At 45.5% G+C, this 27,221-nt stretch overlaps 1 protein-coding gene across 4 annotated transcripts; it reads left to right on the top strand.

The window, feature by feature from the left end:
• The first annotated feature begins 698 nt into the window (after positions 1-698).
• On the top strand, positions 699-25,567 carry ZNF445 (zinc finger protein 445). Of its 4 annotated transcripts, none has more exons than XM_053599208.1 (8): positions 699-802; positions 2,066-2,198; positions 12,870-13,311; positions 15,846-16,014; positions 16,336-16,430; positions 16,719-16,845; positions 17,930-18,040; positions 19,165-25,567. In XM_053599208.1, the coding sequence occupies exons 3-8, from the start codon at positions 12,886-12,888 to the stop codon at positions 21,324-21,326; spliced, it is 3,090 nt and encodes a 1,029-aa protein (XP_053455183.1). In that variant the 5' UTR covers positions 699-802; positions 2,066-2,198; positions 12,870-12,885; the 3' UTR covers positions 21,327-25,567. The 4 variants fall into 4 exon arrangements, with proteins under 4 accessions (XP_053455183.1, XP_053455181.1, XP_053455182.1 ...); XM_053599206.1 differs by having other exon boundaries at positions 12,746-13,311; XM_053599207.1 differs by lacking the exon at positions 2,066-2,198 and having other exon boundaries at positions 738-802; positions 12,746-13,311.
• Positions 25,568-27,221: the final 1,654 nt, after the last annotated feature.

Raw genomic sequence — 27,221 nt, 5'->3', positions numbered from 1 at the left:
GGTCACATTCTTATGGTAGGGGGCGAGAGGTGCTGCTACATGGCTGGTCCCCCCCCCCCCTTTTTGGATTTGGTAGTACTTTCCTTCAATCTCAGGGCTGCAAGGAGGTTCCCGTTCCCAGAAAAGAAACTCAAAAGTGAATACATCAGTAAGACAGAAATTTACAAAGTTCCCGTCAGCAATTCGTATTAGCCTGGGAACTTACAAGAGAACTACAAAAAAATTATTGAAAAATGTTTTTTCTTTTTTCGCAGTTTTTGGCCAGGGCCGGGTTTGAACCCACCACCTTTGGCATATATGGGGCTGGCGCCCTACTCCTCTGAGCCAGAGGCGCCACCCTGAAAAATGTTTTTTCTTTGCTTATGGAGCCTGGCTAGAACCAATTAGGTAGGTATTGCTGTTCCTACCGTCACTCACAGCTTGGATCCCTTTCTTCCCTCGGGGAGGGGGGCCTCCAGGGCAAAACCACAGACACAATGGGAGGGATGTGGGGGGAAAAGGCCTAGGCTGATCGAGCTCTGGGGCGTGACTGGGCATCTGAGATACCAGCGTGGAAGGGAGGTGCCCAGCGCGGGAAGATGAGGGGTGTAGAGGACAGGCCCCGCCGCCAGCCGGGAGGCCGCCCACCTCCTCCTCGGTGCCGGGAGCAGCAGAGACGTTGGCCCTCCCAGATTGCTAGAGAGGCCGCGGAGGGCTCGGGGACGCGACGCGCGTGCGCGGCCCGGGCATCCGGGAGGTAGGCGCGGGCCGGTTGGCCGCTGGCTCGCGGAGAGGATCGGCTGTGGGTCCGCGGCGGGAGTCGGTGAGACGCCCGGCGGCGCGCGGGGGCGGTGGGCGGCCTCCGGGCGGGCGGCGGGGCTCGCGGGGGGTGGCGGACGGGGCCCGGCCTCGAGGCTGTGCCCTGGGCTGAGGGCCTGGCCGGGGATCCCTCCTCCGCCTCGCTGGGGGCGCCTCGGGGACCTCTTCACATCCCTGTGTCCGCTGTGGGGAATTTGGAGTCCTCAGTCTTTTCACCCAATTTTGCATGTAAAGAGTATTCATTAGGTACAATTAGATGACACAGGAAAGTGAAAGAAAAGTGAAAGTAACCGCAATCTGGAAATCTTAGTCTGCAGGCCGGACATTTAAACGTTTGTGTGTAGTTATCACACTCACATGTATGTACACATACATTCTCTTTATGAAAGATCATGCTATTGATTTGTAAAAGCTTTTCTTATATTCTGATGATACACATACCATATGGCATACGATCATAAAATTTTACCCTTTTAAATTATTTTGAAGTGCATAATTCAGTGGCATTAAGTGCTTTTTAAAAATTAATAGTCTCTTAAACTTGCAGAATGCACTTATTCTCATTTTGGTTAAAATTGGGGCTGGCATTATGACCACTAAAACTTATTTTTTTTTTTGGTGAGGATAATTAAAACAACGCATTTGCAATTTATTTCCCGTAGCACACATTTACATGAAACTGTAAATGGTGAACAAGTAACGTCTGTGCAGAAAATAGTAAAATCTTGTTTATTAGGGTGATGTTTTCAAAATGACAAAACCAGTATAGGAAATACAGTTTGTATTTATTTTTATTTTATTTTTTTGAGACAGAGTCTCAAGCTGTTGCCCTGGGTAGAGTGCCATGACCTCATTGTAGCTCACAGCAAACTCCAACTTTTGGGCTCAAGAGATCCTCTTGCCTGTTTTGTTTTTTTTTTTGTATTTGTATTTGTAGTAGAGACAGGGTCGCATGCTTGCTAGAACCCGTGAGCTCAAGTAATCCACCCTCCTTGACCTCCTAGAGTGCTAGGATTGAGCATGAGCCATCTTGCCTGGCCAGAAATGCAGTTTTTAAACAAAGGTAGCACTCTAACCTACGCACCCTGACTTGCATAGGCCTAAAAGATCAAGAGAATGATCTCCTTCGTAATGTAAAAGTGACAGCCAAGAAAGTTCAAAGTAGAAAACTAATTAACATTAGGTTGGTTGTTTAGGGAAGTGTTACTGATTAGCTTGAGCAGTAATTTGATTAAGCGATTTCAGAGAATTTCTATGTGTTTTATAGGGCGATATGTCTGTGTGCATATGCAGGGGACTGAAGAATTAGGCTGCTCTTATGTGGTATCTAATGCTGAAGAAATGCTGACGAATTTTGGTTGAAAAACAGTCCTTTCTGGGCGGCATCTGTGGCTCAGTCGGTAAGTGCCGGCCCCATATACCGAGGATGGCAGGTTCAAACCCGGCCCCGGCCAAACTGCAACAAAAAAAAGCCGGGTGTTGTGGTGGGCGCCTGTAGTCCCAGCTACTTGGGAGGCTGAGGCAAGAGAATCGCTTAAGCCCAGGAGTTGGAGGTTGCTGTGAGCTGTGTGATGCCATGGCACTCTACCTAGGGCCATAAAGTGAAACTGTCTCTACAGAAAAAAAAAAAATCCTTTCTTACTGTAAACAGAAAAGATCGAATGTTATGAAGATATAAACCTCCATGTGCATTTAAAAAGGAAACTGACAAAAGCATGAAAAATGCTGCTTGTTCTACCAGCAATTCTTCTGTGGCTTCTGGTATCCAGGAAGTATTTGTACATAAACATTCTATGATGTCAAGAGAATTGCTGGGGAGTAAAAATACATAAATTGTGGTAAAACATAACTTACTGTATTTTGCAGTTTTCAATAATTGTGGAAACAATCTGAATGAGGTCTTGTGAACATTCCTGTGACCCTTAGGTGAATGGTTAGTCTTTTCACAAGATAGAATTTATGATCTTTTTCTCCTCCTTCCTGATCTTCAGCTTCTTTTCCCCTTTCTTTATTTTGTTTTACTGTGTAGCACTCACCACTATCTAGCATATCATGTTTTGGTCTCTTAGGCTCCTTGGAGGTAGTGCTGTTTGTTTTTTTTTTTTTAATTTTTTTTTTAGAGACAGTCTCACTTTGTTGCCCTTGGTAGAGTGCTGTGGCTTGCAGCTCTTGAGCTTAGGTGATTCTCTTAAGAGCCTTAGCCGTAGCTGGGACTACAGGCGCCCACCACAATGCCCAGCTATTTTTTGGTGCAATTTGGCCAGGGCCAGGTTCGAACCTGCCATCCTCAGTACATGGGGCTGACTCACTGAGCCACAGGTGCCACCCTGTTTGTCTGTTTTGTTCACTGCTGTGATCTTAGTGTATGAGACATAGTAGGTGCTCAATAAATATGTGCTGATTAATGAAATAATGAGTCTAAATTGGAAGATAATCAGCAATATTTAATGTCTTTGATTTTTTCTTTTCTTTTTTCTTTTTTGAGACAGAGTCTTACTATGTCGCCTTTGGTAGAGTATTGTAGCATCACAGGTCACAGCAACCTCAAACTCTTGGGCTTAAGCAATTCTGTTGCCTAAGCCTCCCAGGTAGCTGGAACTCCAGGTGCCTGCCACAATACCTGGCTGTTTTTTTGTTGCAATTATCATCGTTGTTTAGCAGGCTCAGGCCAGGCTCAAACCACCAGCCTCGGTGCACGGCCTGGTGCCCTAACCACAGAGCTGTGGGCGCCAAGCCAATGTCTTTGATTTTTAAAGGCCTGATTATTAAGTTAACCCTTAATACCTAAATGGAAATAAATCAGATGAAAATAATAACTTAAACTTCTTAATTTAAAAAAGACTTTATAATTGTAGACTTGCAGAGTGTTGCAAAATTTTAAAGTTCTCTTATACTGTTTACCCAGCTGGCCTAAAGTTAATATTGTGTATAACTGTAGTTCACTCATTGAAAATTAATAAATTTACTTGATATAGTACTTTTTCTTTTTTTGAGACAGAGCCTCAAGCTGTCGCCCTGGGTAGAGTGCTATGGCATCACAGCTCACAGCAACCTCCAACTCCTGGGCTCAAGCGATTCTCCTACCCCTCCTCCCAAGTAGCTGGGACTACAGGCGCCTGCCACAACGCCCAGCTATTTTTTTGGTTGTAGCCATCACTGTTTGGTGGGCCTGGGCTGGATTCGAACCCACCAGCTTAGGTGTATGTGGCTGGCTGGCGCCTTAGCCGCTTGAGCACAGGCTTCAAGCCAATTTTGAAATTTTTTGTTTTGTTTTTGAGACAGGGTCTTGCTCTGTCACCTGAGTAGAGTGCAGTGACATCATAGCTCACTGCAAGGTCAACTTGCTCAAGCAATCCTCCTTGCTCACCCGCTTGAGTATCTGGGACTACACGTGTGCAGAACCATGCCTGTCTAATTTTTGTAGATACAGGGTCTTGATGTTGTTTCTCAGGCTGATCTTGAACTCCTGGCCTCAAGCAGTCCTCTCACCTTGGCATACCAAAGTGCTAGGATTATAGGCATGAGCCTATACTGTGCCTGGCTTGAAGTATTTTGCATCTATATTTTTAGAATGTCCCTCAATTTGGTTGCATCTGATGTTTTCTTGCACTTAGTTTGAGGATGAGGTTGTATGGTTGGTTGGAGATTTCAATTCAATTATCTGAAATATTTTTAAAATATATGTTTTAGGAGGCATTAGGGATAAGGAAGGTATTCTGCTTTCTCAGAGCTTACAATCTAACAAAAGATCTAAGGCTAACAGAAGAAAATTAAAATGCGATTTTATTATTTCCCTTGTCATCTTTTTTTTTTTTTTTCTTTTTTTAGAGACAGAGTCTTATTTTGTCGCCCTCGGTAGAGTGCCGTGGCGTTACACAGCTCACAGCCACCTCCAACTCCTGGGTTTAGGCGATTCTTTTGCCTCAGCCTCCCAAGTAGCTGGGACTATAGGCACCCATCACAGCGCTTGGCTATTTTTTTGTTGCACTTTGGCTGGGGCTGGGTTTGAACCCACCACCCTGTGTATAGGGGGCCGGTGCCCTACCCACTGAGCCACAGGCACCGCCCTGGTTTTTAACGGTTGGGTCCTAGCTGGGCACAGTATCTCAAGCCTGTAATCCTGGCACTTTGGGAGGCTGAGGCAGGAGGATTACTTGCGCTCAGGAGTTTGAGACAAGCCTGAGCAAAACAAGACCTTGTCTCTCCTAAAAATAAAAAAATTAGCCAGGCGTCATGATGGGTGCCTGTAGTCCTAGCTACTTAGAAGCCTGAGGCAGGAGGAGCCCTTGAACCCAGGAGTTTGAGGTCACTGTGAGCTAGGCTTCTAGGCAGCAGCGTGAAAAAAAAATGGAATAGGGTCCTGCTCTGAGGCCCAAGCTGGAGTGCAGAGGCATGGTTATAGCCCACTGCAGCCTCAAATTGCTGAGGTTAAATGATCCTCCAAAGTAGGTGGAATTACTGGTGTGGGTATGCCTCCACATGTTTTCTTACTGATGTTAACCTTGATCTGGTGGTATCTTGTCAAGTTTCACCACTGGAAATTTACTTTCCCTTTGTGGTCAATAATTATTTGGGGGAAGATTGCTATTTGCATACAAACACCCTATTTCTTCTTAACTTTCCTTCACTAAGTAGCACGTTGGTGGATCTTGCCTACAGCAACTATTACTCTGGTGTTAGAATGTGACTTACTCTTTTCCTCATTCTTTTTATACTTATTCATTGGAAAATTGGAACATTTTGAGGGGAAGAGCTGTTCCTTCTCTTTTATTTATTTATTCAGTTATACTAGTATATGCTGGTAGATATTTATTTTATTCTTTGGGCTATAATGCAGTCCTATCATTATTTATTCTGTTGCATAAATTATTCTAGTTTTGGCCATTGGGAGCTGTGTCCCTTTGACATGTCAGTTTTTTTTTCTGAGTCTTTCACTAGTTTTCTGGCATCCCAGAACACTCATGTTTTTATTTTTCCTGCCCCAGTCTGTAATCAATCACTTCTTTAAGGAGCCCTGGCTCTTTATTGGAGAGTAGTATTTCGAAACCAATTAGTGGGCATTTTAGGTATGAGTGCACTTTCCTCCCCTCCCCTTTTCCCTTTCCTTCTCTTCCCTTTCCCTTTCCTTCTTTCTTCCTTTGTTTCTTTCTTCCTTTTTTCTTTTCTTTTCTCTTTTCTTTTCGCCTCCCTCCCTCCCTCCCTCGCTTCCTTCCTTTCTTTCTTTTTCTCTTTCTCTCTTTTTGTGATAGTTTCACTCTGTTGCCCCAGGCCAGAGTGTTGTGGTGTCATAGCTCACAGCCTAAATTCTTGGGCTCAAACGGTCCTCTTGCCTCAGCCACCTGATTAGTTGGGACTATAGGCACTGACCAAAATGCCCAGCTATTTTTAGAGATGGTGTCTCGCTTTTGGTCAGGCTGGTCTTGAACTCCTGAGTTAAAGCAATACTCCCTTCTTGGCCTCCTATAGTGCTAGGATTACAGGTATGAGTCACTGCACCTAGTCATGATTGTATTTCTTTTTTTTTTTTTTTTTGTAGAGACAGAGTCTCACTTTATGGCCCTCCCTAGAGTGCCGTGGCCTCACACAGCTCACAGCAACCTCCAACTCCTGGGCTTAAGCGATTCTCTTGCCTCAGCCTCCCGAGTAGCTGGGACTACAGGCGCCCGCCCCAACGCCCGGCTATTTTTTGGTTGCAGTTTGGTCGGGGCCAGGTTTGAACCCGCCACCCTTGGTATATGGGGCCGGCACCTTACCGACTGAGCCACAGGTGCCGCCCATGATTGTATTTCTTAATTGGTAAATAAGTATAAATGTTACTTTCAGGTTGTTGTTGTTTTTTTTTTTTTGTAGAGACAGAGTCTCACTTTATGGCCCTCGGTAGAGTGCCATGGCATCACACAGCTCACAGCAACCTCCAACTCCTGGGCTTAAGCGATTCTCTTGCCTCAGCCTCCCAAGTAGCTGGGACTACAGGCGCCTGCCACAACACCCAGCTATTTTTTGGTTGTAGTTCAGCCGGGGCCGGGTTTGAACCCGCCACCCACGGTATATGGGGCCGGCGCCTTACCAACTGAGCCACAGGCGCCGCCCTTGTTTTCAGGTTTTAAGTGTGTCCTGAAAACAGTCTTTCTTTAGGGGTGATCATCTTAGAAACTTGTTTGCTTATTATGAGTTTATAAAATATACCGTAGGCACACTCAACACTGGTAGGAAGACACAAGAATTAGAAACTAGTTCAAAATGGATTTTAAAAGGAAAAGAAAGATGTTATTACTGCCATAAAGTGAAGAAAAAAATATCAAAAAGAAGAAAATTTTGAAAATGCTAAGATGGTGGTTGAAAGTTTCTTTGTTCGTTTTTAAAGCCATTTTTGTTGTTGTTGTTGTTGCAGTGTTTGGCCAGGGCCGGGTTTGAACCTGTCACCTCTGGTATATGGGGCTGGCGCCCTACTCCTTGAGCCGCCCTTAAAGCCATTTTTATTGTGGAAATTAAAAGCTGGGTTAAGGTTTAAAGCTCTGAGAGTAGAGTTCTGAAAGGAAGTTTCAGCTCAGGTTACTTCCCAGGCCTGGGTGTTCACAATTGTGGTATAATCTCAGTAAGTTGATGAAGGAAGCATTTCCTTCGACCTCAAAAGTAGATGGAACTTGGGAGGAAGCCCACAGCATCAGGATACTTGAATTTTAAGGCAGGCTCAGTTACCTGCTGGGAGGCTGTGTTCACTTGTATGGTCTGGGTCTTTCACTCAGAGTTTGAGAGGCCCACAAGGTCTTCAGCTTTGTCTGCATTCATGATTTCAGATGCTGGGCTAACGTTTTCTTTGATTAAAGCACTGAAATCCTGGCCATATTTGCAGGCAGCGTTTGCCCTCATTTTTCTTTTTTTTTTTTTTTGCAGTTTTTGGCCGGGGCTGGGTTTGAACCCACTACCTCCGGCATATGGGGCTGGCGCCCTACCCCTTTGAGCCACAGGCGCCGCCCCTTGCCCTCATTTTTCTATGTGTGAATCTTCTACGTACCTCTTTGCAAATAGTAGAACTTCTATAAGTTGACTACCCAGGGACTAGTCAACATACATAGGTTGTCAACATAAGGAATACAGAGGTGGTCAACATAAGGAACTAGCACTCCTGTACTGATATGTACATGTGGTACACGTCTGGCCTCTGAAAATTAGGTTAACTTGAGGTGGTCCATGTATGGAGGTGATCTACTAATGGAGTTCTGTGGTACTTCACTGACCTTTTTGGACATTTCTGCAGTAGCTGCTTCAAAACAACCAAATTGGAAACTTATTTAGACCTAATTTCACTGAGTTAAGATTTCTTCAGCTGGGTCAGTATCATTTATATTTTCCACTGGGTACATTTCCTCAAAATATTTCCCTCTGGGCTTGGCACCTATTGCTCAGTGGCAAGGGTGCCAGCCACATACACTGGAGCTGGTGGGTTTGAATCTAGTCCAGGCCCACCAAACAACGACAACTACAACCAAAAAATAGCTGGGCATTGTGGGGGGGTGCCTATTTGGGAGGCTGAGGCAAGAGAATTGTTTAAGCCCAAGAGTTTGAGGTTGCTGTGAGTTGTGACACCAAGGCACTGTACCAGGGGTGACAAAGTGAGACTCTGTCCGCCCCTCCCCCCGGCCCTCCCAAATTTACCTCTGGCCTCAAGTTCCTTCTCATTAGTTTCATTGCCAGATTTCTCTTCACCCTTAGCAGCATTCTAATTCTTTTTTTTTTAAGAGACAGAGTCTCATTTTGTCACCCTTGGTAGAGTGCAATGGCATCACAGTTCACAGCAACCTCTCCAGCTCTTGGGGTTAGGCGATTCTCTTTCCTTAGCCTCCCAAGTAGCTGGGACTACAGGTGCCCACCACAACACCCGGCTATTTTTTTTTTGGTTGCAGTTCAGGCGGGGCTGGGTTTGAACCCACCACCCTCAGTATATGGGGCTGGCACCCTACTCACTGGCCACAGGTGCCGCCCTCTAATTCTTTTTTTTTTTTTTGAGACAGAGTCTTAACTTTGTTGCCCTTGGTAGAGTGTGATGGCATCACAGCTACCAGCTCTTGGGCTTAGGCGATTCTTTTGCCTTAGCCTCCCGAGTAGCTGGGATTACAGGTGCCCGCCACAACACCCGGCTATTTTTGTTGTTGTTGTTGTTTTTGCAGTTTGGCCGGGGCCAGGTTTGAACCTGCCACCCTCAGTATATGGGGCTGGCGCCCTACTCACTGAGCCACAGGTACCGCCCTCTCTAATTCTTTTTTAATGAGAAGTCTCTCTCTGGCTCAGGCAGGTCTCAAACCTATGAGCTCAAGCAATCCATCTGTCTCAGCCTCTCAGAGTGCTAGGATTACAGGTGTGAGCCACTGCGCCTAGCTGATAGATTTTTTTTTTTTTTTTTTTTTTTTTTATTGTTGGGGATTCATTGAGGGTACAATAAGCCAGGTTACACTGATTGCAATTGTTAGGTAAAGTCCCTCTTGCAATCATGTCTTGCCCCAATAAGATTTTTTTTTTTTTTTTTTTTTTGAGACAGTCTCACTTTGTCGCCCTAGATAGAGTGTCGTGACATTGACATGGCATCACAGCTCACAGCAACCTCAAACTCTTGGGAATCTCTTGCCTCAGTCTCCCAAGTAGCTGAGACTACAAGTGCCTGCCACAATGGCCAGCTGTTTTTTTGTTGTAATTGTCATTGTTGTTTGGCAGGCCCTGGCTGAGTTCAAACCTGCCGGCTCTGGTGTATGTGGCTGGCGCCGAGCCACTGAGCTACAGGTGCCAAGCCTGATAGATTGTTTTTTGATACCTACTCCTGAGGCCTACAGCACCTCAATATTATAACAAAAAGTTGTTTTATTGATCTAATGCTGTTCCAAATTCTGCCTCAGGAACCAAAAACAAAAAGCCAAATTAACAAAGATATGCTTATTGTTTTAGTCACTTAGGAAATGACATGGGTTATGGGAGTTATGAGCCAGGAACTGAGGGTGAAAACCAATGATTAATGTATATATCATAATATCACAGATATCAAGTCTAAGAACTCTTTGCCTTGTCCTAGATCCCAAAGGTTTTCTCCTATGTTTTTTTCCTAAAAATTATATAGTTTTATGGTTTGTATTTAAGTCTACGATCTATAGGGAATTGATATTTGCAGCAGGTCTGAAGTTTAGTTCTGTTTCCGTTATTTTGCCTATGATTGTCTGCTTGCTCTAGCAACATTTGTTGAGAAGACAATTCTTTTTCTTTTCTTTTTTTTTTTGTAGTTTTTGGCCGGGGCTGGGCTTGAACCTACCACTTCCGGCATATGGGGCCTGCGCCCTACTCCTTTGATCCCCAGGCGCCGCCCAATTCTTTTTGTTTTGAATCGCTTTTGCACCTTTTTAAAAAATTAGTTTGGCGTATTGCAGGGGTGAACTCTGCATGGTAACATGGCTGTAGCACAAGTTCCTTTCCTAGATATGAACAATGTTTCCTGAGAGCCCAAATTATAAAGTAGCTTCCTCACAACCCACCACAGAAGTTTTTTTTGTTTTTTTTTTTTTAAAGAGACAGAGTCTCACTTTGTCATCCTTGGTAGAGTGCTGTGGCATCACAGCTCACAGCAACCTCTATCTCTTGGGCTTACGTGATTCTCTTCCCTCAGCCTCCTGAGTAGCTGGAGGCTACTACAGGCACCCACCACAATGCCTGGCTATTTTTTTGTTGCAGTTTGGCTGGGCTGGGTTCAAATCCGCCACCCTTGGTATATGGGGCTGGCACCCTACTCCCTGAGCCACAGGTGTCGCCCCACCCCAGAGGTTTTGAGAGGTAAAATGATACAACCATAGTTATACAGCTAATAATTAGGGAGCTGGATTTAAAACTAGGTCTGTCTTTGTTCACATTCTATGTCTTTTACCAAGCTCTGTGTTCTGAAAGTGACTTGAACCCTTAGACAGTCTCAGTTATGATGAATTATAAAAGGAAATACAGGGCCAGCTATAATCCTAGCTTTGGGAGGCTGAGGCAGGAGGATCACTTGTGGCCTGGAGTTCAAGACCAGCCTGAACAATGTAGCAGGATCTCATCTCTACAAAAAATAGAAAAATTAGCTGGGTGTGGTGATATGCACACCTAGTCTCTGGGAAGCTGAGGCAAGAGAATCATTTGAGCTGAGGACTTTGAGGTTGCAGTGAACTATGATAATGCCACTGCATTTTAGCCTGGGCAACAGAGCAAGACTCTGTCTCCAAGTAAATAAATAAACAGATAAAGAAAATACATGAGTTGAGCAATCAGCATTTTGTTTTGTTTTTGAATTGCTTAGTTGAGCCTTTTTTTCTTTTTTTTAGAGATGAGATCTTGCTCTGTCACTCAGGCTGAAGTGCAGTGGCACAATTATAACACACTGTAACCTCAAAACTCATGTGCTCAAGGTATCCTTCTACCTCATCCTCCCCAGTGGAGGGACTGTGTGTGCCATCGCACCTTGCCAATTTTTATGGAGATGGGGTCACCCTATGTAGCTCAGGCTCATCCCAAACTCCTGGCCTCAAGTGATCTTCCCACCTCAGCCTCTCAGAGTGCTGGGATTATAGGTGAGAGCTACCAGGGTAGGCCAGATAGTTTAAACCAGTGGTTCTCAACCTGTGGGTCACGACCCCTTTGGACTGTATTAAAGGTTAGTGGCATTAGGAAGGTTGAGAACCACTGGTTTAAACTCTATTATTATTATAATATTAGTAAAATCACATTGTATATTAAAAAATCAAGTGAGTGTAGGAACCAGAACACCCAGCTAGCAGAGACAAGCAGCGGTCTTTGAAACGTATTAACAGTTTTTGAAATATATTAACGAACAGACTCAAGGCATTAAAGAGCAGAAGTTGGGAGTTAGAAATTGAACAGCTGTGGAACTCCAGCCTGGGGGTTAGGCTGGGGAGGAGAGAGAGCACTGTGTTAGCTGTCAATAAATACCAGCTGCGGAGGTTGCCTAGGGCCTTTTCCCTGACACGTTAACGGAGGCCCCGCTCCTTTAAGCTTCAAGTTTATAATCCATGGTCTGGCCTGCTTTCTTGGTGATGGCACCGGCAGGTGAGCATATTTATGTGTATCTATTCTGATTTTTCTATTCTGTTCCATTGATCTGCCAAGAAAGTCTTCAAATCAGGTAGACTGATTCCTCCCACCTTATTACTTTTCAGAATTATTTTAGCTATTCTAATTCCTTTGTCTTCTTACATAAATTTTACAGTGATCTCATTTATATCTACAAAAAAAAGTCTTGTGCAGCTCTGTGCCCCTAGCACAGTGGTTATGGTGCCAGCCATATACACTGAGGGTAGCAGGTTTGAACCCGGCCTGGACCAGCTAAACAACGACAACTGCAACAAAAAACAGCCAGGTGTTATGACAGGTGCCTGTAGTCCCAGCTACTTGGGAGGCTGAAGCAAGAGAATCGCTTAAGCCCAAGAGTTTGAGATTGCTGTGAGCTGTGATGCCACGGAACTCTACCAAGGGTGACATAGTGAGACTCTGTCTCAACAACAACAACAACAAAAGTCTTGTGAGATTTTGGTAGGGATTGTATTAGACCCATAGATCAATTTGGAGAGAATCGACATCTTTACTATGTTAGGTCTTCCCATACATGAATATGGTATGTCTGTCCATTTATTTAGATCTTTGACTTTTTTTCATCAGCCATTTGTTTTTTTTTTATGAAGTTTTTATGTACAAATTCAGTACATATTTTATTGTATTCTGGGATAGTTTCTCAGCTTACCTCAATAGGTGACAATCTATCACTGGTCTGCTTGTTACTGGCAGGTTCATCTGTGCAAATGCTCATGCATACATGCCTTTCTCTCATACATCCAAAGGTAATCCCAACCAGTAGGATGTTACTGCACTGTTTGTGATGGATATCATTCTTCCATTCTTTCCTAAATGTTGGTTATTTCAGTTTCCTGTCAGTGACTTTTGATGTCCCAGCAAATGGCATTGTCCACTGCAGTGCTGAGAAGATACACCCAAGGACCCGGCAGCAACACCGCTAAGGCAGACTTGTTTTGTGCTCCTCTGGGTAGGCCCTGAACGGAAGTGATGCCTCCAGGCAGGTGGTGCGCTGTCCATCCAGCTCAGGCCCAGTCTTCAAGGGAACGGGTGCGCCTTCAAATGATAAAGAAGGAAGAGGATGAAGGCTACACTTCAGTGCCAGCTGCCAGGCCTCAGACTCTCAACCGTCCTGGCCAGGAGCTGTTCCGCCAGCTCTTCAGGCAGCTTCGCTATCATGAGTCGTCTGGGCCCCTAGAAACTCTAAGCCGGCTCCGGGAGCTCTGCCGCTGGTGGCTAAGGCCTGATGTTCTATCCAAGGCACAGATCCTGGAGCTGCTGGTGCTAGAGCAGTTCCTCAGCATTCTGCCTGGGGACCTTCGCACCTGGGTGCAGCTCCATCACCCTGAAAGCGGCGAGAAGGCTGTAGCCTTGCTGGAGGAGCTGCAGAGGGACCTTGATGAGACATCATGGATGGTGAGTATGAGCAAGTGTGGGTGCCCAGTGAACTCTGCAGCTCAGCCAGCTTGTCTAGGGGTGGAGGTGGCCCTGTGAACTGTCAGCCTTGCGGAATTCAAGGAAAGCCTTCCCTTCTGATTTCCTTGGCACCTGAGCAGCTGAGAACTGGACCCAGAGCCATGGACTCTTGAGCAAGGTAGCCTTCCTAGAGGAGCATCAGCTCCAGCTAGGGTCCACAGTGTCCATAAAAAACTGACTATTCTTTGGACACAGTGGCTTATAGTATACAAACTCCATCTCTAGGCATTATCTAATTTGACAGGAGACTGACCATTGCCTTATAAATGTTGGGCATTGGGGCAGCACCTAGAGTCAGGACTCTTGGCTTCTGAGCAGGAGAGTACATGTAAAAACCCTGAAAGGCAGTCTGCATGTCCCGTGTTGCTCTCGGTAAGCTTTTGAATGTCTGTTTGGGGTAAGGGTAGGGGAAAGGATGGACATAGTACTGAGGGGCAGCCCTCGGCTGGGAAATAGAGAAGAGCTCAGTTTTAGACGTCATTCCACACTTTCAGTGTCCTTGGACACATTGTTGTAGCTTTGAGAGCCTCTATTCAATGAAAAGAAAATGCAGAAATGATCTAACTATAATGTTCAGTAAATATTTGAGTGCCTGTCACATGCCTGGCCCTAGCAGAGTTGACAATCCCAGGCCCAGTAGTAGAGCCGTGGAAGGTCAGTTCAAGTGCATTCTTCCTGCTTCTGCTGCTGCACACAGAGGAGCTGATGCTTCCTGTATTGTTTTGTTTTGTTTTTTAAATCATTTATCATTTTTGTTATAGGCCTCTTTAAAATTTTATCTGTGTAAAAATATGTGAGTCTGAATGCATAATTCATGAAAAAAATGAAAGTTGCTGTTAAGATTTCTGAAATAGGCTTGGAGCTTGTAGCACAGTGCTTACAGCGCCAGCTACCTGCACTGAGGCTGGTGGGTTCAAGCCTGGCCTGGGCCAGCTAAACAACAATGACAACTGCAACAAAAAATAGCTGGGCGTTATGGCGGGTGCCTGTAGTCCCAGCTACTTGGGAGGCTGAGACAAGAGAATCACTTAAGTCCAAGAGTTTGAGGTTGCTGTGAACTGTGACACCACAGCACTATACCGAGAGCGATATAATGAGACCCTGTCTCAAAAAAAAATCTGAAGTAAATTCGACATGTTTATCACCTAAACTTACCATAAAATTTAATCAATACAGTCTATCAGCAATAAATAGTAATAAATCAACACAAGGTATGACTATTAGAAAATATCTTTGCTTAATATTAGGTACTATTTTAATACTTAAAAAGATTTGTCATTTCTGCTAAAACAATAAAATGTTCAGAAGGACCTAATAATAATTTAAGATACATGGTAAAATCGTGGCTTTGTTATAGTTAGCTCATTTAGAGCTAGAAGTAAGGTTTGAAAAAATCCATGAGAAGACATTGCCAGATGAGTAGAAAGAACCCAACTGTTTGAAAGCTACTTAGAAATTAAGAAGACAGTGGGGCTGGAAGAAAGCCCCCAAATACTGAAAAGGAACAGAAATGTTGAAGATGTATATAAAGTCACAGGATTATTCTGTAGTTGAACAAAATTACCACTATGAAAAATCAAGGCCTGAGAAAGTTTGTCTTCAACTTGTTTGGCTGTGCTTATGTTCTTATTATTCCTTCATTCTTCTAGGATTTGCAAGGAGTAGGAGGTAGATTACCATAGTGGTCAGTTCGTCATCTGTGTTCTGGGTCTTTGTTTTGGGTTCAGGCTGGCCTCAGGCTTAGATTTCTCCATGTCAGTATAGAGAATGTCTTGGCCACAGGAGCAGAAAAACTCAAAGACCATTGGCTCTAGCTTCTAACTCAACTGTATATCAAGGACAACCTTACTTTACAGACCAGAGCTATTTGAAGGCCCAGGGTGAAGTCTCCCTCTTTCCTGCTCTTTGCTTCGATGGGTACAACCATTTTTTACACTGGAGCCTTTTTCTTTGTGGGTCCATGGCTGACTCTCAGAAATATGATAGCACTGCCTATCTGGAGGTGTCCTGTTAAAGTTAAGTTTGCAGTCTGGGAGCTAGCCTACCTCTGTGAGTTCTCAGTGCATATCAGCGCATAGAGCAATCGATATTATTTGACAGTAGATACTACTCGACCATTTCTGCTGGGGACCATTATCAGTTTAAGTCTCAAGAACTAATTCCTTCTCTCTCATTTCCAAGTTTCAGGCCTGGGGTAGGTAGTGGGGAGATGTCACTGTGGCTTCTGAGGACTGACACTAGTGCTGTTATTGACTTGCCAAGTGCTTCCTTTCATTGGTCTCTCATTAGAGCCCAGGGGGACTGAGGGGAGGGGCTTCCCTGGCCTTGCTGCTTGTCCTTTCCCCTCTTCCTGGAGGTAATAAAGGACCCAGCTCTCTCCTCCTTTGGCCCCTGCCCTTTAGAGACCTGCCATGTGGCCTCTTCGCTCATCTTTCTGATTCTCATGGGATCCTCTTACATTTTCTTCTTGTCAGGACCCAGGCTCTGCCCAGAGCCCAGATGTGCACTGGATGGGTACAGGAGCCCTGCGATCTGCACAGATATGGCCACCTACTTCACCTCTCAGGAGCGGCTCTGCTCTGGGGGACCATGAGGAGCCTCCCTGTGAAATAGGAGCACGTGACTTCCTGCCTGGGCAATCCGGTATTCACTGCCTGGCTATGAGACCCCAGCTTCATGCACACCTCTTGAATTTCACCATCTGTCCTCTCATGAGAATATTTCTGTCCTGGCCCTTAGATCTGTGTCCTCGCTACCCCTTCTATGACCTATATCTGGGGCTCCTCCCCTCATTGTACCGCCATACACCCCAGAAGACATGAAGGACATGTGAGATGGGTGTTTAACAACAGTCTGTACCTGCTCATGGATCCAGGAGCCCTGTGTTTTTGGAGGGAAGAATGGGTTTCTCAGTGGGGCATCCAGAGCTGGGGAGCTCTCTCATGGCTTTTTCTTCTCCTTCAGATCCTCCTGCTGCCCAGGTGCCTGCCCCTTCCCAGAGAGAGGGGTACCCAGGGGACCAGGTAATGGCAACCTGGTCCTTGACAGCCCAGCCCCAGGTGAGCCACAGGGCCTTCAGTTCTTCCTGATGTACCGGTATTACTGCCTGGTGGAGTAGTGCCACTTCCCTCATCCTGGGTTCCTCTGTCTAGTGACCTCACATCTGGAGACCCAAGTCCCAGAGACCAGATTATCCCCCTTGGGCCCAGAGTTCTTCTGCTGGGTGATGGTCTTCTCTTTCAACTTTGCCAGATCCATCTTTTCCTCTCTCAGAGCCAGCCCATTCCTCTGCCCCCTTCTGAAAGCTGGGAGCTGTGAACCAGCTCTAGGGCACAGTATTTTTTCAGGAGGCTATGACTTTCAAGGATGTGGAGGTGACCTTCTCCCAGGATGAGTGGGGATGGCTAAACTCGGCTCAGAGGAACCTGTACAGGAATGTGATGCTGGACAATTATAGGAATATGGCTTTTCTGGGTAAGTATTGGTATCCACATATTTCTGTCCACCTTATTTCTGCCTTCTTGGTTTTTTTTTTTTTTTTGTAGAGACAGAGTCTCACTTTATGGCCCTCGGTAGAGTGCTGTGGCCTCACACAGCTCACAGCAACCTCCAACTCCTGGGCTTAAGCGATTCTCTTGCCTCAGCCTCCCAAGTAGCTGGGACTACAGGCGCCCGCCACAACGCCTGGCTAATTTTTGGTTGCAGTTTGGCTGGGGCCAGGTTTGAACCCACCACCCTCGGTATATGGGGCCGGCACCTTACCGACTGAGCCACAGGCGCCGCCCCCTTCTTGGTTTTTATAGTGGTGCATAGAAAGGGACCTGACCTCAGTTTAGATCCTGGCTCTATAACTTCTGACCAGATCATTTAATCTAGCATCTCAATATCCTCTTTTGAAAAATAGGGATAATAGGCTGGGTGCAGTGGTACATCAGTAATCCCAGCACTTTGGGCGGCCAAGCCAGGGGGCCTACTTGAGGCTCAGAGTCTGAGACCAGCCTAGGCAACATGGTGAGATCCTATCTCTACAAAAAAAAAAAAAATAGAAAAATTAGCTGGGCATGGTGGTATACACTTGTAGTCTCAGCTATTTGAGAGGCTGAGGTGGGAGGATTGCTTAAGCCCAGGAGTTGGAGGCTGCAGTGAACTAAGATTATATCACTGCATTCTAACCTAGGTTGTAGAGTGAGACCCTGTCTCTTAAAAAAATGGGGATAATGATACCTGCCATTCTGGGTTATTGTAAAGTTTAAATGTAATTATGTTTCAAGTTCCTATTCCCATTTAGGCATCCAAATAATGTTGCTTGATTTAACCAGTTGAGTAGCTGTATGGCTCTCCCTGGAGAATTCTGATAATCCTTTTGCCTACAACTTCTCTCAGCCTCTTTTATTTCTATCTGCTCAGGGCTGTTAGAAACAGCTGGGCCTCCTACCATAGGTTCTTTTGCCTGCCTTCCTGGCCTTTCCCCCCTCCCTACTAAGACTTCAGGCTGAGAGGGTCCTCAAGTGATTCTGAGTGATCCATCTACCCTTTCATTCCATTCCCTTTTCTGCAGTGGGGCCATTCACCAAACCTGCTCTGATCTCCTGGTTGGAAGCAAGGGAGCCGTGGGGCCTGAATGTCCAAACAACTCATCCTAAGGGGAATCCAGGTGCTGCCCCTACTGGTGAGTTCCAGAGAAGCTAACAGGTCCTCCTGCTGCATCTCTTCTCTTCTTAGATTAAGTCAGGCCAGGCACAGTGGCTCACGCCTGTAATTGTAATCCCAGCACTCTGGGAGGCCAAGGCGGGTGGTGGGGGGTGGGGGGGATTGCTTGAGCTCAGGAGTTTGAGACCAGCCTAAGCAAGAACGATAACCCCATCTCTAAAAAATAACTGGGGGTTGTGGTGGGCACCTGTAGTCCCAGCTACTTGGGAGGCTGAGACAAGATGATGCTTGAGCCCATGAGTTTGAAGCTGCTGTGAGCTATGATGCCACAACACTCTACCAAGGGTGACAATGAGAGACTCTGTCTCAAAAAAAAAGGGGGGGGGCGCTTAGTGCCTGTAGCTCAGTGGTGCTACAAGTCAGACAAGTGATATACTGACAACAGAACTCAATCATCACACTTACAAACTACAAAAAGATCTAGAAGGAAAATCTTTAATAGTGTTGCTAAGGGGCACTGGGCCTGTATGTGGCCTTTGAGAGGCCATTGTTTCCACGCCTATTCCTTCCACCTTTCCCCAATGGCCCTCTCAGTAATAGTTCTTGCCAGCTGGAGGGCTCTGCTGTTCTTGTCTCTTCGTGTCATTGATGTTCCTCCTTGGCCCTGTGCCTGCATACCTGCTGTAGTCCCTATGCCCACCCCATCCTGCTCTTAGGAACCCTCATCACACTCCTGTCCCTCTTTGCTTGGTCTGTTCTTCTGTGATAGGCTTCTCTTTAGTCCTCCCAGCTGGGCTCTCCTTAGAGCTCCATGCCTTGGCTCTTGGGTACATTTCTATACTGCTGCTGTGCCATAAGTTTTCTCCCCTCACTGGCTAGTTGACACACTCTTTTCAATCTGTTTGTTTTCCTGCTGGAAGTGATGTCTGCATATCTCTTGCACCTGTGCCATCTTTCTTCTCCTCCCCTTCTCCTTGTTATCTGGGATACTCTCTATGCTTTGTTTTATGCTTGACTATTTTGTGAAGGTATTGGAAGTCAGGCAGAAGGCTCAGCACTCAGGCATTTCACTGCCCCTTGGTACTTTTTCCAGGTCCAAGTAAGGGAAAAGAGTACATTCTCTTCTGTTTTCTCTTTTGTCAGGTAAGCTCCAGATTAAAACAAACAAGTTCTTCCTAAATCCAGAACCTTTGGAAGAAGCAGAAACCTTAGCTGTGCCATCTGGATGTCCTGTACCAAGTGTTTCTGAGGGAACAGGACTTAGAGACTCTTTTGAACCAAAGAGCAGGTTAAAGGATCACTGCGCAAATGCCATACAAGTGAGAGTTAAGAAAGAAGAGACCAACTTCAGTCATGGGACAGGAAAAGATTCTGAGGTATCAGGAAGAAGTAATGGCCTTGACTTAAAACATGTCACATATTTGAAGGTTTCTGAAAGACAGCGCTCACTTAAGCATGGCTGTGGCAGACACTTCAGAATGAGTTCACACCACTTTGACTACATTAAATATGGAAAGGGGCTCAGATACATTTTGGGGGGCTTTAATCTACATCAAATAATTCATACTGGACTGAAAGGGAATACAAAGGATGTGTGTGAAAAAGACTTCAGCCGTAGCTCTCGTCACCAGCGTGGTCAGAGTCTTCTCACAGTGGGGAAATCATATAAGTGCAATGACTGTGGGAGGATTTTCAGTCGTAGTTCCTATCTTGCATGTCACCGGAGACTTCACACTCAAGAGAAAGTGTATAAATGCAGGGTGTGTGGGAAAGCCTTCAGGTGGAGTTCCAACTGTGCACGACATGAGAAAATCCACACTGGAGTGAAACCTTATAAGTGTAGTCTATGTGAGAAAGCTTTCCGACGTATGTCATCTTACCGTGTGCACCAAGAAACCCATGCTAAGCAGCAGTTTCTTGAATCAAATCAGTATGGGGAAATGCTCACCTACAGCTTAAGGTTTGATCATTTGAGAGACCAGAGTGAGGAGAAGCTCTTTGATTGTAGCCAATGTAGGAAATCCTTCCACTGTAAATCATATGTTCTTGAACATCAGAGGATTCACACCCAGGAGAAACCTTATAAATGTACCAAATGTAGGAAAACCTTTAGGTGGCGGTCAAATTTTACTCGTCATATGAGGTTACACCAGGAGGAAAAGTTCCACAAGCAAGAAAAATGTCAAGAAGACTTAAGGCAGAATCCTAACTGTAGGCGGCCCCAGGGTACCCCCACGGTGGAGCAAGCATTTTTGTGTCAGGAGTGTGGCAAAACTTTTACTCGAAAGAAAACTCTCTGTGATCATCAGAGAATTCACACAGGTGAAAAGCCATACCAATGTGGTGAATGTGGAAAAGCATTTACCTATAGGTCAGCCTTTATTGTTCATAAGAAGAAGCATGCCATGAAAAGAAAACCTGAGGGTGAGCCATCTCGTATTCAGGACAGAGCGTTCCCAGTTCCTCAGATCAGTCGCACGAGAGAGGAGCCCTACAAATGTAGCCAGTGTGACCGAGCTTTCCGTAATCACTCGTTCCTCCTCCTCCATCAGAGAATTCACACTGGAGAGAAGCCGTATAAGTGCAGGGAGTGTGGGAAAGCCTTCAGGTGGAGTTCCAATCTCTACCGACACCAGAGGCTTCACTCTTTTCAAAAACAGTATGTGTGTCATGAAAGTGAAAAGACTCCAAATCTGGAGCCGAAAATCCTCAATTCTGAGAAACCTTTTTGGTGTCAAGAATGTGGGAAATCCTTTACACGTAAAAGATCTCTTTTAGATCATAAAGGAATACACAGTGGAGAGAAGCGCTATAAATGTAATCTGTGTGGAAAATCTTATGATAGAAATTATCGCCTGGTTAATCATCAGCGAATCCACACTAAAGAGAGACCTTTTAAATGTCAGTGGTGTGGGAAAGACTTCATTGAGAGACAAACCCTTTCTAATCATGAGAGAAAACATACCAGAGTGGCAAAGTCTGAAGGCATCCTTCCGGGGTTGTCTTCTTGTCAGGACACAGAGTTGAGTTTACAGGAAATAAAACCAAGAGAAGAGAAGCCCCTTGAAGATTGTGAAGAAGTTTGTGACCAGAGCTTCAGGCTCACTGAACTCCAGGACATACCCACTGAGAAAAAGTGCCACAAATGTAGCATTTGTGGAAAAGGTTTTAGCAAGAGTTCACAACTTATTAGTCACAAGAGATTTCATACTCGAGAGAGGCCCTTCAAATGCACCAAGTGTGGGAAGACCTTCAGGTGGTCTTCAAACTTGGCTCGGCACATGAAAAATCATATTAGAGATTAGCTTGGGAACTGACAGTGACAACAGGGGAAATGATTTCTAGCTACCCTGCTAGAGAACCCTTAATTGTAGGCACTGTGGGGAAGACCTTTACAGAGGGTCCAGCCCTTTCTGTTTTGGAAACCAGTGAGATAATCCTGAGGATTTACAAACTCAGGGAGTCCCCAGCTTACCTGCTGGAAAGCTATTTTGGGGAAAAACAGCAACATGTTCTTTGGAGCCCTCCCCAAAACTTGGGCCCATAGGAGTGGCATTTGCACAATAGCTTGGAGCTCCCTCAGCCAGGTTTCCTACGACACCTCTGAAGAGAGAGACCATTGCCCTTTGTGGTTGGACAAAATGTCTATGGCATCTTGGGCCATGGCTGCTGGAAAGGGGCCAGTTGGATCCTGAGTTTCTCTTCGAGTTTGGCTTGTGAAAGCACCTATTCTGTTGACTTTAAAATAGCAGCAGCGATGTGCTCCTAGTCTTCCCGTTTGCTCCCCGGGAAGTTCTGGCTGGGCCTTCAGGCTTCATAGCTGCCTTTTATATGGCAGGGGGGTTAGAGTTGTCTCAGTGGCAGGTGGGAACAGAGTGCTGGGCTCGACCACTTGGAATATGGAGCTCTACTGGTGGTGCATTGCCATGTCCACCCCACAGGTGTGCACAGGCTGCCCAGTCCATCTGTTCAGTGGAAATGTGCTAAGCACTTGGTGTGCGTGAGACCTGACAGTGACCAGAACAGACAAAAGTCTTGCCATCTTGGATCTTTACAAATGATAAACCAGTTTATAGTTTGCTGGGTGGTGATGTGTGGTATGGACAAAGTAGATCAGAGAAGACTGAAAAGGAGTGCTAGACTGGGAGGCGGGTTGTGATTTTAAAGAGGGTAGTGAAGGAGGCCCTGTAAGATGAACTTTGAGCAAAGACCTGCAGGAGGCCAAGGGGTGAGCCGTGTAGATCTTTAAGGAGAGTTGCAGGCAAAGAAGTGGGGTCTTGCTTGATGTCCTCTGGGAGTCGACAGGAGGCCCCTGGTATAGAGTAAGCCAGCTGGAAGAGGAGGAGAGGGCCAGAAAGCTGATGGGCTGCATGAGCATGGTGCGTCATCACTGGGGCTTGGGCTGATACATCAGGAGGTAGAGAAATTATGGATGCTTTCAAGTTTCAAATAATGTGGCTTGAATCTGAACTAAATTTTACAAGAGTTAACCACAGACTTGAGGACTCAGTAAAAGGGTATGGCTGATTTTTATGCAGTTATCTCTGCTGCCACTTCCCATGAATGAGACTGCCCCACACGCCATTTCTGAATTTCTTGTAAGATCTTCATCCGTCAGCAGATTTAAGCATGTCCCATGATTGTGTTTATACCTGTAGCCTCTGTACACCACAGGCACCCTCTTGCCTTCACGTAGCCTTCTCCATGTATGGAGAACCTGCTGCTGGCATCAGGTTCAGCCCAGAGGTGCCAGTGCATCTGCCTGCTGCCCTCGGGGGAGAGGGGAGCACCCCTTAGCTGCCCACCCACTTGTTTTGAAGCAAAAAGCAAGAGTCATCTTGACAAAGTAAAGGAGTAGTATTTCTCAAGTACATGTGAGTAATCATTGCTTCTGACTATCAAAGAGCTCAGATTATAAATTTGAGGATAAAATGTTTTGCTCAGTGGAGAGCAGCATCTCAGACTGCATTTTACTGCAGTGAGTACGGGCCCACTTGTGGAGCAGGCCATTTGAATGAGAAGAAACCAACCTGGAAAATGTCCTTTCAGTAATATACACTGTAATCTTACCTTCTCTGGATTGCCTGGTGCAGGTGAACATGAGGTTCTGGTTTTAGGGGTGGGGATACATTGGATGGGCAGGGAGTAGGGCAGGCATCTCCTGGGGTGTTCTGGTGCCCATTCAGCTCTGCGTTTGGTTATCTTGGCTCTGTCATTCTCTTACCTTCCTACAACTGCCCATGGCTCAGAGTCAGTTGTCTCTTCACTGGCACAGTTCCCCAAACTGGGACTAAAAGTTACTGGGCAGAAGTCAAGAGTCCTGTGTACGTAGGGCCCAGGGTCATGGGCCTCTGGAGTTAAATCTGGGTTCCAGGCTCAGTGTGCCTTGTACTGGTAGGATGATCTTGGGCGAGTCATTGGACCTCCGCATGGATTTCCTTGTGTGTGATTAGAATGCCTGACTCCTGGGATTGGGAAAGCGCTTGGTTTCCTAAAGCTCTGGGTTGTGTGGTTGACCTCTAGCCCCAGGCCCTGACAGACTTGCAGCTCCCACGTCACTTGGTACTACAACCATGGAAATCCCTTTCTGTCTGCATTTTCACTCCCTTATTCCCTGTGCCACCTGGCACCTTGTAAAGTTCCTGCCCCAGTAGGGTTTTTTTTTCCCCTTGACCCATCTCCTGCCTGAAGTAGCAGTGTTTTTACTGCCATTTTTATAGAATGAGATATACTTATTTTTAAACATTCCAATCAAACTTTAGAATGTATAATGAAAAAATAGAAATCCTTCTGTACTGAAGTCATTAATATTTGGGGATTATATTGATGAATTCAATAACCTGAGCTTTCAAATCTTAGTTCAGTAAGTGATAGGTCATTATTACAGAAATATTGGTAAGTACAGATTATGTAAAAGGATATAAAGGTCAAAGTCTGACTACTTAGTGCTAACTACTAAACATTTTGATGTAATCAGTGTTGGATTTAACTTCATATCACCTCCTTGGACACCCTTGACTGTCCTACCTCCCTTCACCTGGAGTGCCACACCTCTGTCCTGCTGCAGGTCCTCTGTCTTCAAGGGCTGACCTTGCCTGACGCTCATCCCTCGAAGCCCCTCTCCAGTGGCCCCACCTGTCCTCATGCCTGTATCTGGCTGTGTTAAGGTGTTGGCTGGGTTTCTAGTTGTGCTCATCACTGCAGCCAGACCAGGCACACCGGAGACCAGGATTGGGTGCTTATTTATCTGTTTGCCATGCAGAGGAGGTTTTGTACAAAATTACCTGTTAAGGAATCTAGAACTAAATTTAGTTCAGCTAAGTCAAGGTTGGGGTATTTTGAAGGAGCATTTGAGTGAAATGTTGCCTGGAAGCCACCCTGTAAACACACAGCTTCTGGTTAGTGACCCAGCAGTGGATGGTTCTGAGCTGTATGGCTCCAGTTAATAGTTTCTGATGGCCCTGACTCCAGTTCTTAGCTTGGCCTAGAGAATGTGCAGGTTTCTTCTAGCCCTGCCCACCTTCACTCCCTTGCAAGAACTCAAGTTAGGGTTGGAGGGAGCCAGCTGGGCGGGGACAATCAGAGGGAGGAGTAGGTGTCTGGCACCTGTTAAGTTGGTCAGCCCCACCTGTAGTGACAGACACTGTCCCAGCAGACAGGCATGTGCAGAGAAGAAGGGATCAATACAGACCACATCATGCACAAGCTGGCAAATATTTGAAAGCCCAAGTTGGGTAAGGATATGGAACAATGGGAATTCACACTGCTGTGGGAGTGGAAATTGGCAAATACTGTGCCCAGCAACTTGAAAAATCTGTGCTATTCTACCCAGCGAGTCTACTCATGGGTGTGTCCTAGAGGAGCTTTATGTGAACAAGTAAACGAGTTTAAGACGGTTTATTGCAGTGTTGATTTGGTAGTGTTGGGAAAAGCATTTCATCAACAGAACAGATTAAAGGGTGGTTTTGGCACTTTGGAAATTGAATTTGAGTTAGAGTTACATTTCAACACAGATACATAAAAAACAATGCTGAGAATGTTGCAGGAGCTATATGTGATATAAGGTTTATGTAAAGCTAAGCATACCATATCTGTAGGCACATTACTTCAACTTAATTGTGTTTCACTTTTTCTGTAAAGTGGGGTAGTGGTGCCAATCTCACAAGGTATTTGAGGGTGGGGGGCAGTCAATGGCATGACGCATGTAAAGTGCTTAGAATAGTGTCTGGCATGTAAACGTTGGCATATATTAGGAAATGTTATTGTTTTGCACAATCTTACTTTCCATGGGTTCAAATGATATGAAGAGTATAAGATCTTATATTGGAGTGATGTGCATATGTCCCTGCTCTGCCTTCCCAGGGCAGGAGATGTTGATGGGATCAGGAGGGTACATGGGGCTTCACTTGTGTTTATAAAACTTGATGCAGATGCATCAGAGTTTAAGATTTAACAGAACAGTGTGGTGGGTTCTTTTTTTTAACTGCTTAAAGTATTTCAAAATAAAAATATTAAGCATGTTCTCTGACATCTTATGATTTTATAGAAATCTCTGCTAGTTGCATGAGGTTACTTAGGGAAGGCACTTAACCTTTCAAGTCTTCAGTTTCCTTGCCTGCAAAAGTTGGGATCAACATAATTGCCTGTTAAAAGAATGATTGAATGACCCTGGTACATCTGTGATGCAATTCCATGCAACTGTTTGAAGAAAGGATATTCTCCATAGTACTGACACAATTTTCAAGACATGTAGTTTATAGGAAATTATAAGCTCCATTTTTAATTTCTTCTTGCCTAAAAAATAGCAAAGGAAGCCAGAAAATATAGACTCATAATTTATTTTCTTTTTTTCATAGTTCACTGTAACCACAAACTCCTGGGCTCAAGTGATGCTTCTGCCTCAGCCTCCAGAGTAGCTGGGACTACAGGCATGTGCCACCACACCTGGCTAATTTTGTTTTGTTTTTTGTAGAGATGAGCACTTGCTCAGACTGGTCTCTAATTCCTAGCTCTAGCGATCTTCCGGCCTCAGCCTCTCAGGGTGTTAGGATTACAAGTGTGAGCCTTCACCCCCAGGCTCATAATGTGTATTTTTTTTTTTTTTTTTTTTTTTGTAGAGACAGAGTTTCACTTTATCACCCTCGGTAGAGTGCTGTGGCGTCATACAGCTCACAGCAACCTCTAACTCCTGGGCTTAAGCGATTCTCTTGCCTCAGCCTCCTGAGTAGCTGGGACTACAGGTGCCTGCCACAACGCCGGGCTATTTTTTTGTTGCAGTTTGGCCGGGACCGGGTTTGAACCCGCCACCCTCGGTATATGGGGTCGGCGCCCTGCTCACTGAACCACAGGCGCCGCCCGTGTTTTTTTTTTTTTTTTTTTGGAGACAGTTTTCACTCTGTCACCCTGGGTAGACTGCTGTGGCATCGTAGCACACAATAACCTCAAACTCAAGTGATCCTCTTGCCTCAGCCTCCCAAGTAGCTTGGACTATACATGTGCCTACTACAATGCCTGGCTAGTTTTTCCGTTTTTAGTAGAGATGAAGTCTTGCTGTTGCTTAGGCTTGAACTCCTGAGCTCAGATAGTCCACACGCCTTGGCCTCCCAGGGTGCTAGGATTGTAGATAAGCATGAGCCACCATGCCTGGCCCAGTGGCCCATAATTTGAATGAACAAGCTCCTGAGGATAGAGATGCTTGCCAGCCATTCCGCATTACTAGATGAGGTGAGCAAAAGGTGAGTGAATATTTATACGCCAACTAACACACCTAAGTTAATGCTAGCCTCGATAAGACAGCAGGGAGATTTTGTATTACCTGGGTCTTAGTCACGTTAGGCAGTTAGCTAAATTAAGAACAGGGTGGATGTGGTTTGGCTGTTCTGAGACTGAAGTGATCAAGACTGCAGAAAGATCAATGCCGGGCGGCGCCTGTGGCTCAGCGGGTAGGGCGCCGGTCCCATATGCTGGAGGTGGTGGGTTCAAACCCAGCCCCACCAAATTCCAAAAAAAAAAAAAGAAAGATCAATGCCCTAGCGACTTTCTAATAAGCCGTGCACAATGGAATCAATACTTACAGAGCAGTGGTTCTCAAGCTTTCTAATGCTATAGCCCTTTAATATAGTTCCTGTGGGGTGCAACCCACGGGTTGAGAACCCTGAGAGCAATGAACCGACGTGCTGTGAGAGGATCCTTAGATGGAC

The sequence above is a fragment of the Nycticebus coucang genome, chromosome 8 (assembly GCF_027406575.1).
Source record: "Nycticebus coucang isolate mNycCou1 chromosome 8, mNycCou1.pri, whole genome shotgun sequence".
NCBI lineage: Eukaryota > Metazoa > Chordata > Mammalia > Primates > Lorisidae > Nycticebus > Nycticebus coucang.
Note: the sequence above shows the minus strand (reverse complement) of the source record. Positions and strands in the feature narration are given on the sequence as shown.